Raw genomic sequence first — 14,319 nt, forward strand, 5'->3', positions numbered from 1 at the left:
AATTCCAAACCACTTGACCTTTTAGAGGCACAACTCCATTACTGATCTTCTGAAAACAATCAAGATAAAAGTTGAAGGAACAAAAGTACCAGAAACAAAAAGGTGTTTCCTATGTACTTCCAACACTCGGACAGCACAGGAGGAGTTCAATCCCTCCCTTAAAGTCCAGGTCTCCATTCTCTTTGCAGTCGACAGCAAAGATAGCTTCACCTTCATTCTGGTCCCTTACCATTAGCTAAGTCTGTTTTGCCATCTGTGCTGCTCCCTTTGCTGGACATCTTGGATGATATTTACTGTAGCCAGCCTGGATTGAGGAGAGAAAGAAAATGAAAAAATCAGGAAACAATCTGGGAAAGATGATAAAAGGCACCAGGAGATTTAGCGATGTACAGCCTTTGTCATTTTTATAAAAATGATTTTTTGGTGTGTGCTCAACAGGGCTTCTCAGTTGCTGAAAATTATGTCAGATATTATCCCCTCATGTCTAAATTCCATAAAGGGACATATCTTTGGGAGGCCAACTGCCATCTCTTTACCTTAACAAGTCACTGGCAGTGATTTTTCAGATGGGGAAGAGGAACTGAAATAAATCCTGGAATAGCAGGTCTATATCAAGTGACAGGTATTGCAAGCAAGCAGTCTTAATACAAAGAAAGTTAGCTTCAGCACTACCCTCTTAGGCAAAAATCTTGTTGTAAATATTCATCGTATGTATCCACAAAGTTTATACAACATTTGTCTTCACAACATGACGAGGAGGGGCAGAATGAGTATCTTTTTACATACAAAACAGCCAAGATAGAAGAGACTGAGCTCTTGGTATAACACCTTGAGATTTATGGCCATTCAGATGCCTAGTTTCAAACTTACAGGCACAGATACAAATTAAGGATTATCAAAAAGAGAGTCAAATTAGAACCCAGGAGCACCCTACCCCTAAAAAAGAACCTTAAAGTTTTTCTTTCCCTTACAACTAGTCATCAAATGCAAAGCTGGAGAAGAAAAGAGCAACATTTCCATTAAAACCATCTCAGTCCATTTCATAAAATGGCAAACACTATTTCACCTAGTTCCACCAACTTTCACCAGATTTGTCTGTTTAGCAAGGCCGTAACTAGGAACTGGGGTACCTAACTTTATTCCTTTTACATTCCTTTAATACAGTCATTTTTTTTTTCAGGGCTTCACTCCCACCTTAAGCAAATTCCAAAGAGCAAAGAATATTATTCAGACCAGAATTCTGTTAAGCCCTTTCAGTGCTTTGGACAAAAGGCACTGGTAAAAGACAAAGTATGATTATGATTCCAGTCCTTGGACCCAGGCACACTGGCCTCTAATCTTTCAACAGCCCTTTCATTCCCATAACAATTATCCCAGAAGCAGCCCCATCCTTTTCCTTACCCCCTACTCTCTCTACAGAAATCCAAGTTGCTTCAGAGAAAAAAAAAGTATCCTCTGCCAAGAGACAGCTGCCCAAAACTTGCTCACATTAGGCCAGGACGAGGCAGTAGAAATAATCCAAGAGCAGGACTGAGGCTGAATTTGAAGGAGGGACACCTGGAAGGGTGATGACGAAAGACAATGTCAAGCCACATAAAGAAAAACAGAAGAGCTATTTGCAGAGCAGGCTGTTTTATTCCTCCCACTTCAATGATGTGTTTTTGTAGTGTTCTCCTCACACAACACTTTGTTTTTTCCTCTCAGTTGTCCCTGTGTATATTCTTTGGTAATGCAGCAGTATCTTCTTCCCCACCTAGGGCTTAAATTAATTACATTAATTGCAAGTGTCTATGGAGCAGGGAAAAATAGTTGTACTACTTTAAGGTTAAAATCTAAGGTCATAGGCGTACCTTATGGTCAAACACTAACAGAGTTGTTTTTTCATCTCAAGAATCAAAACTGTCAACCACACCATACTTCCCACCTCACTAATATCCACTCCTAGAAAAGTAGTAAAGCAGCTCCAGAGACCTTTATCTCAAAACCCAGTCTCATCAACTTCTACAGAAGCCCAGACTGCTTGAACGTCAGTCTCATAATGGCTCTAGAAAACATTTGCAAATGCCTAATGCTTACCTAGCTCTGAGAACCACTTCTCAGAAAAGGAGAGCCATGGGGTTCAACCTATGCCCAGAAGCTGCAGAGAACGTCTGCCTTTTGGGAAACTGGTTTAAGGTTCTTGCAAGGAGGGATCTTTTCCTTGAAGAAAAAAGCTGACAGAATTTACTCCTAGATTCAGAACAGAACATGGTCTATGTGAACTCTGTTTAATCACTGAGCTGATAGCTTCTAAAGGTCACATTTTAGGGGTCACAGAGTCTAGTGAAACTAGTCATAGGCTGAAAGTTAGAAGTGCAGGGCTCTAGTACTAGCTGAGTTTATGAACAAACTTTGTGACATGACTTTGGATGTGCTGCTTAATCGTCTCTGGGCTTCACTTTCTTTTTTTGTAAAATGGTAATCACAGAGATGGTACAGTTAAGCAGAATTATATGTTAAAACTTCTGCAGAGGATGTTCTTAGAACAGTGATCTCAAAACTGATTATGAACGTCTATCAGTGAAAACTCTGTGCATGAACCCACATTTAATCAATTCACATTAATTACTGAGCTTGATTTTTCTAGGGAAAAAAACCCAAAAAACAAAAATTTCAATGTTCTTTCCCTATACACCACTGGATCATCTTCCATACCCCATGTGAAGTGAAAAAGTTGTGTCCGACTCTTAGTGGCCCCATGAATTATACAGTCCATCGAATTCTCCAGGCCAGAATACTGGAGTGAGTAGCCTTTCCCTTCTCCAGGGGATCTTCCCAACCCAGGGATTGAACCCAGGTCTCCCACATTGCAGACGGATTCTTTACCAGCTGAGCCACAAGGAAAGCCCTCCATACCCCATGGGGTACATACATTCCCATTCTGGGGGACTGCTTCTCTAAAAAGCCAAGAAATGATGACAGTGATAAAACCACAATTACTTTTGGGATGAGTTGTTATTATATAACTGTCTGTCAAAATGAAACTTAAAATCATCGCAACACAATGGCAGAAATTAGAGTAAGTGCCCAAATTAAAGCAGGCTAAAGTGCTATGACTGTTCCCTAGGTCTTAAGTATACGAGTCACTCTAGAATTTCTACCATCACCAAAAAATGCAATCTTATTTTATAATCTGAGTTTGGGAACCGTATCTGACCCAAACGTAAATTACTTTTATTCTTTAATGCACTCCATTCCCAACAAATCCACTGTTTTTACCTTGATCATTTTCCATGTAAAATCCAGTCCAGAGCAAACCAATCTGAGTTCGGAAGAGCTCACTGGCCCAGGTAGCTGGGGGAGTTAATCAGACTAGCTCTACTGCCTGTGCTCTAAAAATAACCATAACCCCTGCCGAAGGGAAGGTTAAAGAGGAAACTATGGGGGATGGTGAAAAAGACCCAGGTGTCATTTTAATTTCTACCCAAGAAATTCTAATGACTGAGATTTTTCCTGTCTTAAAAAGGCCATAAAGTTTTGACCAAATACATGATAAAATATTAGCTAAAAATCAAGAAGAGGGGGAGTTAATCCAGGATGTAAGAGTAGTCTGTGGAAGAAGCACCAAACAGCTCTTGTTTAAAACCATTGGGGCTGCTTTCTTATCCTAACACTGATGCAAGAGCTACACAAGAGACCAGGTATACTAGAACAACAGGACATCCAAATGTAAAAAAAAAAACTCAATTTGTACACTGAATGATATACAAAAACTAACTCAAAATGAATCACAGACCTAAACGTAAAAGCTAAAACAATACAACTTCTAGAAGAAAACAAAGTAGATAACCTTTGTGACAACGGGGTAGACAAATATTTCTTAAGACAAGGCAAAAAAGCCCAAACCATGAAAGAAAAAGTTAATTAACTGGCTATATCAGAATTAAAAATCTACTCTTCAAGACACTGTTAAAAAATGAAAAGATGAGCTATGGACTGGAAGAAAATATCTGCCAAAGACATATTTGACAGCAACAGGAACATATTTACAGAATCTCACACCTAAATAACAATCACTTGAAAAAGATGATCAACATTATGAGTCATTAGGAAAATACAAATTAAAACCACAATGAGAATCCTCTACACACCTATTAAAATAGCTGAAATTTAAAAAATAATAATAATGACAGTTTTCTTTATCAAGTGCTAACAAAGGGTAGAGTAACTAGACTCTCACACACCGCTCAGAGAAATGTAAAACGGTAGTTAGTTGCTTTGGAAAGTGGTTGGTTTGAGTTTTTTTTAAATAAAGTTAAACATACACTTACCATACAACCCAGGAATCCGACCCAGGTACATACTAAAGAAAAATGAAACTAAGAATGAAAAGATCCATCTAAAAATCTAAATGTAAATGTTTTAAGTGACTTTACTTAGATCCATCAAAAACTAAAGTGTTTTTGAGCTAGGTCATGGATAAACAAACTATGGTCCATCACACAGTAGGCTACATCTAAGCAATAAAAAGAAAGAACTACTGATACAACATGAATGGATCCCAAATGTGTTATGCTACGTGAAAGAAGCAAGACTCAGTTACGTAGTATTACTTCATTTACAGGACAGTCTGGAAAAGATAAACTACAGGGACACAGAGTCACTGCTGGGATATGGGGAAAAGGAACTAACAACAAACAGTCATGAGAAAACCTTTTGAAAAGATGAAAATGTTCTGTGCCTTCATCGCAGTGGTGTCACATGACTATGCATTTGTTAGAATTCATAGAATAGGTCAATGAAACAAAGGGCAAATTTTACTGTATGTAAATTATCAATCAATCTGGCCAGAAAAGAGAAAGGGGGTGAGGGGGAGGAAATTCACGCAGTGTTAAATGACAAGATACAACCCAACAATTAAAAATACTAGATTCTCGAGCTTGTGATTATTAACAGAAGCTACCTAATAGTGGTCAATAAGTCACAATAAATGAGAGCAAAATGTCAGGTCTTCTTGCCTGAAAATTAAAACATGGAAGAATTTTTGTTGCAAACAAAGCTGCCTTATCAGAACCCCATTAAATGTAAGATAAATCCTGAACTCATAAAAGTCTTCAACCCTACTGTCTAGGTGACAACTAAGAATATCAGAAGCTTAAAGTAATCCAAAGTAATTATAGTAGTTGTACTATTAATTTGTATACATATGCCTTCTACCTTGATAGAAATTTCAAAGATTTCTCTTTCAAGTTCACTTTAATCCATTTGGAGTCTAGGGTCTATAGAAAACGATCTGATAACTCTACTCTACCTCAGTTTCAATTTCTAAACAATATTACTGTTCCTGATCCCTTTACTAAGACCTGAACTTAGGTTCAGTGAGTTCTCTTGAGTTACATAATCCCAGCATTCTCTTGGGTCCATCCAGCTGTCTCATTTGGCATGTCTCATTCTGCAACATAAGTTCCCAACTTTCTTACATAGACACCCATGTTTAAATGAGACAAGGTCTCAGAACTTCCTCTGAAAGTGAAAGGTGACGGTAGAAACTACTTCAATTATTAGTAAGACAGATATCTGAGAGCCACACAATCCCTAGTTCCTCTTGAGAGGACAGATGTCCCATACCACTCATGACTGAACAGCTGTTCAGGGTTGATCTCCATCCAAAGTACAAATTTGCTTTTCAGCCTTGGGTCCCTACAGTCCATCTGGAATCAACCAGTACTACTTTCTCCATAACCAGTTTTTGCTTTCAAACTGAAATGACTCATTTAAATTCATTCTCTTTACCTTACTACTCTTCTAGTTTACAGTAAACACTTCTCCAAGTCAACCTTCCCAACTCCAGCTGCCAGCCCAACTCTTAACAGTACAGTGTTTATTAATCAGACAGAGAACCTTAGGCTCTGAAATTCAAAGAATGACCCCAATGAAGCTGAAACTCATACTATAAAAAACATGTTTATAGCGGGGCTACTCTCTATTAAAGTAGTTGGAGGTGTTATTAATAAATACACTATACTGTCTCCTCTGATAAGCTGGAATGAGGAGCAGAAACTATCAATGTTTCTGGGATTAGGGAAATCAATCTCTATTCCTATCCTGCAGAATATGCAACAGCACTGGCTAACCATACAGCAGCTTGAGCCTCCCTTTTTTATCTAAATTATAGGCCTCTGGCACCACCCAGTGGCCCACTTGCACTGAGACATGCTAGTAATGCAACAATGTACAAGGCAAGACAGGAGCTACAAATACAAACAAGGCAGTCATAATACCTTTTGTAGCCAATAATCGATTAAGAAAAACAGGTATACAACTACGATGAAAGAGACACAAGTGTTAGTACCATTAAAAAAAAAAAAAGGAAATTCCCATGGTGGTCCAGTGGTTAGGACTTTGCTCTTTCACTACCATAGCCCTGGTTCAATTTCTGGTTGGGGAACTAAAATCCCACAAGCCACATGGTGCAGCCAAAAAATGGGAAAAAAAAAGAAAGAAAAAAAAGAAAGAAAAAGAAAAGATAAATAGAATATCGTCATAGTTCAACAGAATAAGGATTATATTGTTTCAGGGGGAAATAGTTCATCAGTTAAGAAGTGCATGTGTGTGTTAGGCATCAGGAAGATTTGGTTAGAATAACAAGATGGACAGGAAAGGGAGAAACAAGTTTAAAAGACTTCCCCGGTAGTGCAGTGGAAGAGTGAGTGAGTGAGTGAGTGTCAAGCATCAGGAAGATTTGGTTAAGAATAATAAGTGGAAGGGTGTGTGTGTGTGTGTGTGTAAGAGTGTGTGTGTGTGTAAGTGGAAGAGAGTGTGTGTGTGTAAGTGGAAGTGTGTGTGTGGAAGAGTGTGTGTGTAAGTGGAAGTAAGTGGAAGAGTGTGTAAGTGGAAGAGTGTGTAAGTGGAAGAGTGTGTGTGTGTGTGTGTGTGTGTGTGTGTGTGTGTGTGTGTGTGTTGGGCATCAGGAAGTTTTGGTTAAGAATAATAAAATGGACAGAAAAGGGAGAAACAAGTTTAAAAGCTACCAGAGGACTTCCCTGGTGGCACAGTGGGTAAGAATCAGCCTGCCAATGCAGGCGACATGGGTTTAACCCCCAATCGAGGAAAGTTCCACATGCTGATGCACAGCTGAATCTGTGCGCTACCACCTCAGCCTGCGGCGCCTAGAACCTGTGCTCCGCCCCAAGAAGCCCTCGCATGGCAGCAAAGAGTAACCCCGACAGAAACGCTCCCATGCAGCAACCAAGACCCAGTGTAATTAAAAATTGTAACAAATGAATAATTCTTAAAAGACACACATGAAATATTTTCTTTAAAAGCTATCACAAAGTTGCCAAAGTTAGAAGCAATGAGACCCTGTATCAGGTCTATGGCAGAAGAAATGAACAGAAGGGGATCAATGTGAGAAGCACTGTATAGAGGCAGGACTGACAGTGTCTAGCTCAGTGAGCCAGCTGCTTTTCTGTGGAATCACCTCAGGAACTGAGGGAAAATGCTGGTTTCCTCCCTATTCAAGTATCATAAAAGATTCAGCTATCTCTTCAGTTAAGCCCATTAAAACTATTTCCATAAAAAACTTATTAGGTTACCAATTAATGATAATCTGAGATCTATGTGTAAACAATTAAAGAATGTTTTCATTCATATTATCATTTGGACAGACCTTTTATATTTTAAATACACTTTTATAAGCAGCACTGAATTCTACCTTTCAGCTCAATTTGCTTCATCACTTGGCATTGAAGAGCCCTGGTTTTTAAAGACAGCATATGGTATAATGAAAAGAAAAGGGCTTTGGTGTTACTCAGACTTGGGCTTGAGTTTTACTTCTACCACCTACCTGTGAGTTTGTTTCTCTTTTTGTAAAATGGGACAATACCATTATCCTGAAGAAATGGTTTAGAGGATTAAACATGGTATTTGCAATTGGCTATCTATACGTGTCAGGCATTTATATTATTTTTCTAGCTTCTCATCTCTGGTTCCAGACTGCATTTTCTAGAGAAGCCTAGGCATCTTCACCACTCGACAATGATCCTCCAAACACTGTACACAAATTAAGACATAGTTCCAAGTCTATGAAATCTGCTTACGTGCTATATCACTGGTCTTTTAAAGTATTCAGAGAGGGACTTCCCTGGTGGTTCAGTGGTTAAGACTCTGGGCTCCCAATGCAGGGGGCACAAGTTCGATCCCTGGTCAGGGAACTAGAGCCTACACACAACTAAGAATTTGCATGCCATGACTAAGACTGGCACAACCAAATTAAAAAAAAAAAAAGAATTCAGAGAGCTCTGTTAATACCTTCCTTTGAGCACATTCATGTTCTATGAACTAGGGTAAAACAATATACCCAAAAGCCCACCACATTAAGTCTCTTTAACTTCTCCTGCCTTTTGAAGTGTCAGAAGATAGCCAAGGTGAAAACTTCAAATCAATCATCACAAATGATAAGGAGGAACATAAGCCCTACATCAACTATACTAAAAACAAGGAATTCTGTTCCTCCACTGGAATGAATGCCTTCTCTCCCTGTTGGTAACACCAAATGCCCTGTGTTTATAGTTTACTGACTTTAATTCTACTAACAGTATTTCAGAGTATGTTAGGAATGTGCTAAGTGCTATCTCCAGCAGCAGCAGAGCTAAGGAACTTTTTATAATAACATTTAAGCCCATTCACCTCAATTTAAATAATTTTAAGGAAAATCACTTAGGAAATTTCACTGTTTCTATGAAATGTTTTATATTTAAACATTTGTTACTAACATTATTAAACATAGTGTTACTATGAAATGACTTGTATTTACATCTGAATCCAGTCCCCATTACCTGTTTTTGCCTTTCACATTTCAAATTTTTTTCTTAAAATTGTTCAAAAGTATACCAGAGAGATAAAGGGGTACAACTTAAAACAATAAGGAGAGGCTAAAAACATCAAGACGTGCCCTCCAATCTGAATGAAACTAGAGGCGAGAGTATAATGTGGGTCCTGAGTAAGGTTACAAACATACCTGAAAATGTGGCAATGCTTAAAACACCAGAGGAATATAGCCTCTTGGCTACCACTAGAGGTAAATCCTATAATAGCTTTCCAGATGGCTAACTTAAAAAAAAAAAAGACACGTGAGGCAACATGGATGCTTCACATTAGAACTTGCCCAGACCTCCTTAAATAGTATCCTCAGAGGATAAGAGCAAATATTTAACCTCTTAGATATGATGAAAATTTCTGCAATAACCCAATCCATTAGACATACTATGTTTCATTAATGTCACCGTTGTCAAATTAATCACTTATCATGCCCTATTTGCAAATTCAGGACAGCTTTAGTTCATTGGCTTGTCTTGGGCATATACCTTCCTTGGATAAAGGTAATACTTGAGAAACTGAGCTTTTGGCCCAGAAACTATGTTCTGTAGAGGCAGAAATTTAAAAAACTGCTATATAAAGAAGTGACAAATTCATAAAATGCATCACACTCTATTCTTTACCTTTCAAGACTTTCTTCTCACTCTAAGAATAACTGAATCAGTAAACAAGAACAGGTAACCCCCTTTTCTGACCAATTCTAAGAGTGATGAAGTTTACTCATGAAAATGAAAGATGAAAAGTTTTCAGTATTACTGTAAAGCTAATCTAAAATCACTGCCTTTGGGCTCTGAAACTAAGATATGCACAGTCATTACTTCCATGACTGCCGCTGATTCAATTCCTTCAGTTGCCTGGGTTCCAAATGGGTGAGGGCAAATAACAGATTATCTTGGCTCACCAATAATCTGCTTTAAAAAAAAAATTAATTCAATCTTAAAAACTGACACCAATGTGATGCAATAAAAAGCTGTTTGGATAACTCTTTTATAGAAACTCTGAACATTTACTAGATATGTTTAGAGTAACTTTTCCACAGTAGAAATAAACCAGGAATAAACCTATCTGAAAACAAAGGTCAACCAGTCACTTCATTATTTAAAAGCCTTTAACTCATCTGAAAGAACACAGGACCTAGAGCATGAAACTCTGAAGACCTCAGTCTCCCAAAACAGGGCACACTTCTACAGAATGTCTTCTACTAGAGTACGTCTGCTTTTGAAATGCCAGTACTATTTTTAAAAGGTAATAAAAAGACATTTCTTTTAAGTTTTCTCTGAAGACATGTTTTTCTCTTAGGTTGATCATAATCAAAACTAAAGGTCATGGAGACTGATTCTTATACATTTAATAAGTTGCTGTATAAAATGCCCTGTCAGGTTGGTGGCGGGAACTAAGATCATAAGCATAACTAGCTTCCTACTGCAACCACGGAAGAAAATACTTACTAGCAAGATGCAACAATTCTTATGCAATACCCTGAAATATAAAATATCCTCAGAAATACAAGAATTTTAGAATTCTGGTCCACAGACTACAAATACTGATTCACTGTATACACAGGTGTCACCTGGAACATAAAATGTGAAGACCTTCCTGGTAGTGTTGATGGTGGGAGAAGGATCTTACCCAGCATATACAGTAATAAGGAACAAAGTTATGGCTCTTTCAACATATTTCCTTTTCTCCTCCCACACCTGCTCCTGCCCTACTCAACACAGAACTCAAGATCTCAAAAAAAAAAAAAAAACAACAAAAAAAACCCAAAAATACAAATAATAAAGTGCATGTTACTATCCTTCACCCCAAGAGTTTTTACCTTTCAAGAGAGAGCATTTAGACCCTAGATGGTAGTAATCAAAGTTGGTTAACTTTAAGTTGATCATTGGCTTGAATAAATACAGTTGCTTTCATCATAATGTTATCAACATTTTCTTAATTTTCATGTGCCCTTACCACACTCAAAAATATATGTCATGTCAATGTATGGCAAAACCAATACAATACTGTAAAGTAATTAGCCTCAAATTTAAATAAATAAAAATTCTAATAAAATTTAAAAAAAAAAAAAGTGAAATGAAAGCCAACAAGAGAAGGTTAAAAACTTTTCATCTCTGCTGTCATATTATTAAGATGGCCAAGTTGGGGAGATGAAATAAACTGCATTCCTGACTTCCTAGCCCAGATTCACTTCAAAAAGAAAGGAGACTTTTTCATGGTCCAGGGTTGTTTTTTTGGCCATGGGGATCCTAGTTCCCTGACCAGGGATCAAACTCATACTCCCTGCAATGGAAGTGCAGTCGTAACCACTGGACCACCAGGGAAGTCCCTCATGGTCTAGTCCTTTGATAAGCTATTGATGAGGATCACTGCAGAGCCCAACAGCTTGGAAAAAATGTATTCTTTCTGTGGCAAAAACAAAAAGGCATAAGCGGTAGCTGGAGCTGAGGTGGTGAGCAACATTGAACCAGGTAGGGAAGGAATTATATAAACTCTGATTAGGTGTGCTAAAAGGGAGACCAAGAGGTAGGAGCAAAGAATAAAGGAAAGTTACTGATGCTTAGTTTAAGAATGAATTTAGAAAGACACTACATCAACATCTAATATTCCTGCTGTTCTCTGGTCTTAAACTCCCACCAGAATGACCTGAATCACGATCAAAAGGCAACCCTAGGTGGGCACCTACAAAGAACACATCTAAGCTGGCCAATTAAACATGAATCTGAAAAAATTACCAGGAAAACATGTTCAAAACTAAAATGCAAAGAGGAGGACACTAACGTACAACTTATTTAAAGCTATATCAATGATGTATAAAGAAAAATTTTTCAGTGTCTATCTTGTGCTAGGCATAATATAAGACCTTTATATGAGTTTCCTCACACAATACCGACAATGACTCTAGGACATAAGCTGTATTATCCCACTCACAGAGATGTGGACATTAAGAAAAGACTCAGAAAAGTTTAAGGACTTGCCCAAGGTCACATGGCTAATAAATCTTAGTACAATATTTAAACCCAGACCTATCAAGTTCTAAAGACTGTATTTTTATCTGATTGATACACACACATCCTGCCAATTACCTTATTTCAGCTCCTAATAAGCCATTTCTACACAGAACACCAAGTGGAATAAAACTCACCAGTGTCACACTCAACCTCTTCCTACTACAAATCATAAACATATTAAGAATCAGCCAGGTCTACCTTCCAGAGCCACTCAGCTCTTCCATCACATCCCATGAAACTCAACCATAGTACTATTCTCTGCTACCAGGAATCCAAAATCTTTACAAAAATTACATTTGCCAGTAGTATGTCCTAACTCCCTCTGTGGCACTGGCCCATGCTGCTGAATGCATAGGATGATTCCTCTGCTAAATAAGAACTCCTCAGACCAGATATAAAAGAGCACCAGTGTTTTGTGGGGTCTTTTTTCCACTCAAAATTTACCATGAAGTCCTGAAAAGCAGAATTCTAAGGTGGATGAACTCAGACACCAACAAAAGGCAGTATCACTCAGGATTCACTAGCTTTTAGTTAAAAGTGGCTAAATGTTCCCCTAAATAGCAAGAAATGACAATCCAAAGCCCTAAGAGGCAAAGAGAACTGATTTGACAAAGGGCTAAAGAGAACTCTGGCAAACTAATTCCCAGCTTTTAACAGTGTAAGAAATACGATCTGCACAAAGGCAAAACAGGGAGGCAAATGAAGATACATTCACTTCTAGGCTTAACTGGAGTCATGTGAAGATATGCAGCAACCATTTAGGATAGAAAGTCAAGAAGCCTAGAGTCAATTAAACTTGCAAAAGTAATTTTACCAGAGGTGGAACAAAGCCAAGAACAATACCCCAACTCTCTGGAAACAGTGGCAGGAATTTTATGACTTTAGTGGTCAACACTTGAGCACCAGGGTAGGGTATGTCTTGAACTCGAATTTAATAGCCTTCAACTCCTACTCACCTTTCCTCCTTTATCACTGAAGTAGGGTCAGGCTGAGCTCCTGAGAAAATAGGTCTGCAGATTCACTGAAGGACTGAGAAAAGTTAAAGTTTAAATGGCAAAGGTGTCTCTTCTACTAAACATAATAAAAAAATTGTAACATAATAAAAAAAAGTATTAATACATGCTAGTATTTTTCAGACCTCCTCGAACTATTTAGAACCACAGAAATTTATCTGTTACTAAAGAAGTAACTTTCAAACATTGTTACAGAAATGAAATGAACCAGGCAAGTCATCTCCCAGTTCTGCTAAAATGTAAAACTCATTGGAAAGTAAAAGCTGAATCTTTTCAAAGCTAACCCATAAGCAAACCTCTCAACAAGCAGCCACAGGGCAGGGGGGAAATCCCGCAGAGAGCGTGATCGCGCTGGTGCCGGTTTGTTTACAGACTCCAGCAGCAATCGCATGAGTCAGAAATTCAAACCACCAGATGCTTTCCAACTAACAGGGACAAACGGCACCGTTCTAGGGTGTCCTCAAAGATTTAGGGGTGAAGGGAGGCAGACTACGAGAATTACATTACAAAGCGGACAGGAAAAGACGGCAACAACTGACTCCCGGGTTCTTGAACCTCGGCCTTCCGTACAAGGTGCTGGGCCCGAGAACTCGAGATGGGGGAGGGGGGCACACTGCGCGGTGGCCCCGAGGTTACGGGAGAACTCGAGGGGCGCCGCGTCCCTCAACCTAAAGGTGGGGGGGGGGAGCGCACACAAATGGGTCACCCGATGAAGCAAGAGGTCCTGCAGATTGTGGGGCAGGCTCCTAGGGGCAACCCTGGGGCTGACCTGAGGGAAGGGCAGCCAGTCCTCCCAGCGGTGACTCGGGTCATGGGGAGAAGACCTGAGCCCTGGGAGCTTGGGAAAGGAGTCAAACCCATCCTGGAGGGGTCTGGGCCAGGGGAGAAGGGGTCAGGCCAAGCCGGAACGAGACACGGACCGGGTAGGTCAAGGGGGGGGGGGATGTCCGGCTGGGGCAGTTACAAGCACGGGAGCCGGCGAGGCTCAGCAGCCCGCTTCCCGTCTTGGGTCATCCTTCTGCCAGCGGCTGCTCCAACTGTTCCGGGCCCAGCCGCCCCGTCCACTGCCGCCACCAACGCCGCCGCCATCTTACACTGGCCAGCGGCCGCCACCACCACCGCCTCCGCTCTCTGCGCTTGCGCCTGCGCCGCCACGCTTTCCGGCCCCTTTGCGACGCTGTGCTGGAGAAGGCTGAGGGAAGAGTGGTCGCGCGAGCTCTCGGCTCCCAACCCTCCTCGAAGGACGCATAGGGGGCGGGGCTTAAAGTCAACGGAAAACGGAGCGAGGGGCGCGTGCGCATTACTGCGAAGGGAAAGTTGCTTTTCGTAGTTTTACTGGGGTTCACTTTCCTTGTGATACTCAAAAGATAGACGGCCTCCCAGAATTGTGTTGGAGATCAACTTCATTTCTAACAGGCTGGCAGGCAACCTTCTGAACC

At 39.8% G+C, this 14,319-nt stretch overlaps 1 protein-coding gene across 11 annotated transcripts in view; it reads right to left on the reverse strand.

Annotated features, from left to right (window-relative positions):
* The window catches only part of DCAF8 (DDB1 and CUL4 associated factor 8), a 40,072-nt gene extending 26,059 nt beyond the window's left edge, over positions 1–14,013 (reverse strand). For 2 of the 11 annotated variants that reach the window (XR_006061319.1, XM_027977023.2), the window contains exons 1-3: positions 13,801–14,013; positions 12,824–12,896; positions 230–304 (exon numbers count right to left, since the gene is read on the reverse strand). Coding sequence is in view for 10 of the 11 variants with exons in the window: in XM_027977023.2 (XP_027832824.1) it covers positions 230–278 (49 nt within the window). In the remaining variant the exon portion in view is untranslated. Of the gene's footprint in view, positions 1–229; positions 305–1,401; positions 1,558–3,258; positions 3,332–12,823; positions 12,897–13,176 lie in introns of those variants that run through there. The other 9 variants (XM_027977041.2, XM_027977038.2, XM_042256419.2 and 6 more) reach the window with 9 other exon arrangements.
* Between the last annotated feature and the right edge of the window lie 306 nt (positions 14,014–14,319).

Source organism: Ovis aries, chromosome 1 (assembly GCF_016772045.2).
Source record: "Ovis aries strain OAR_USU_Benz2616 breed Rambouillet chromosome 1, ARS-UI_Ramb_v3.0, whole genome shotgun sequence".
Taxonomy (NCBI): domain Eukaryota; kingdom Metazoa; phylum Chordata; class Mammalia; order Artiodactyla; family Bovidae; genus Ovis; species Ovis aries.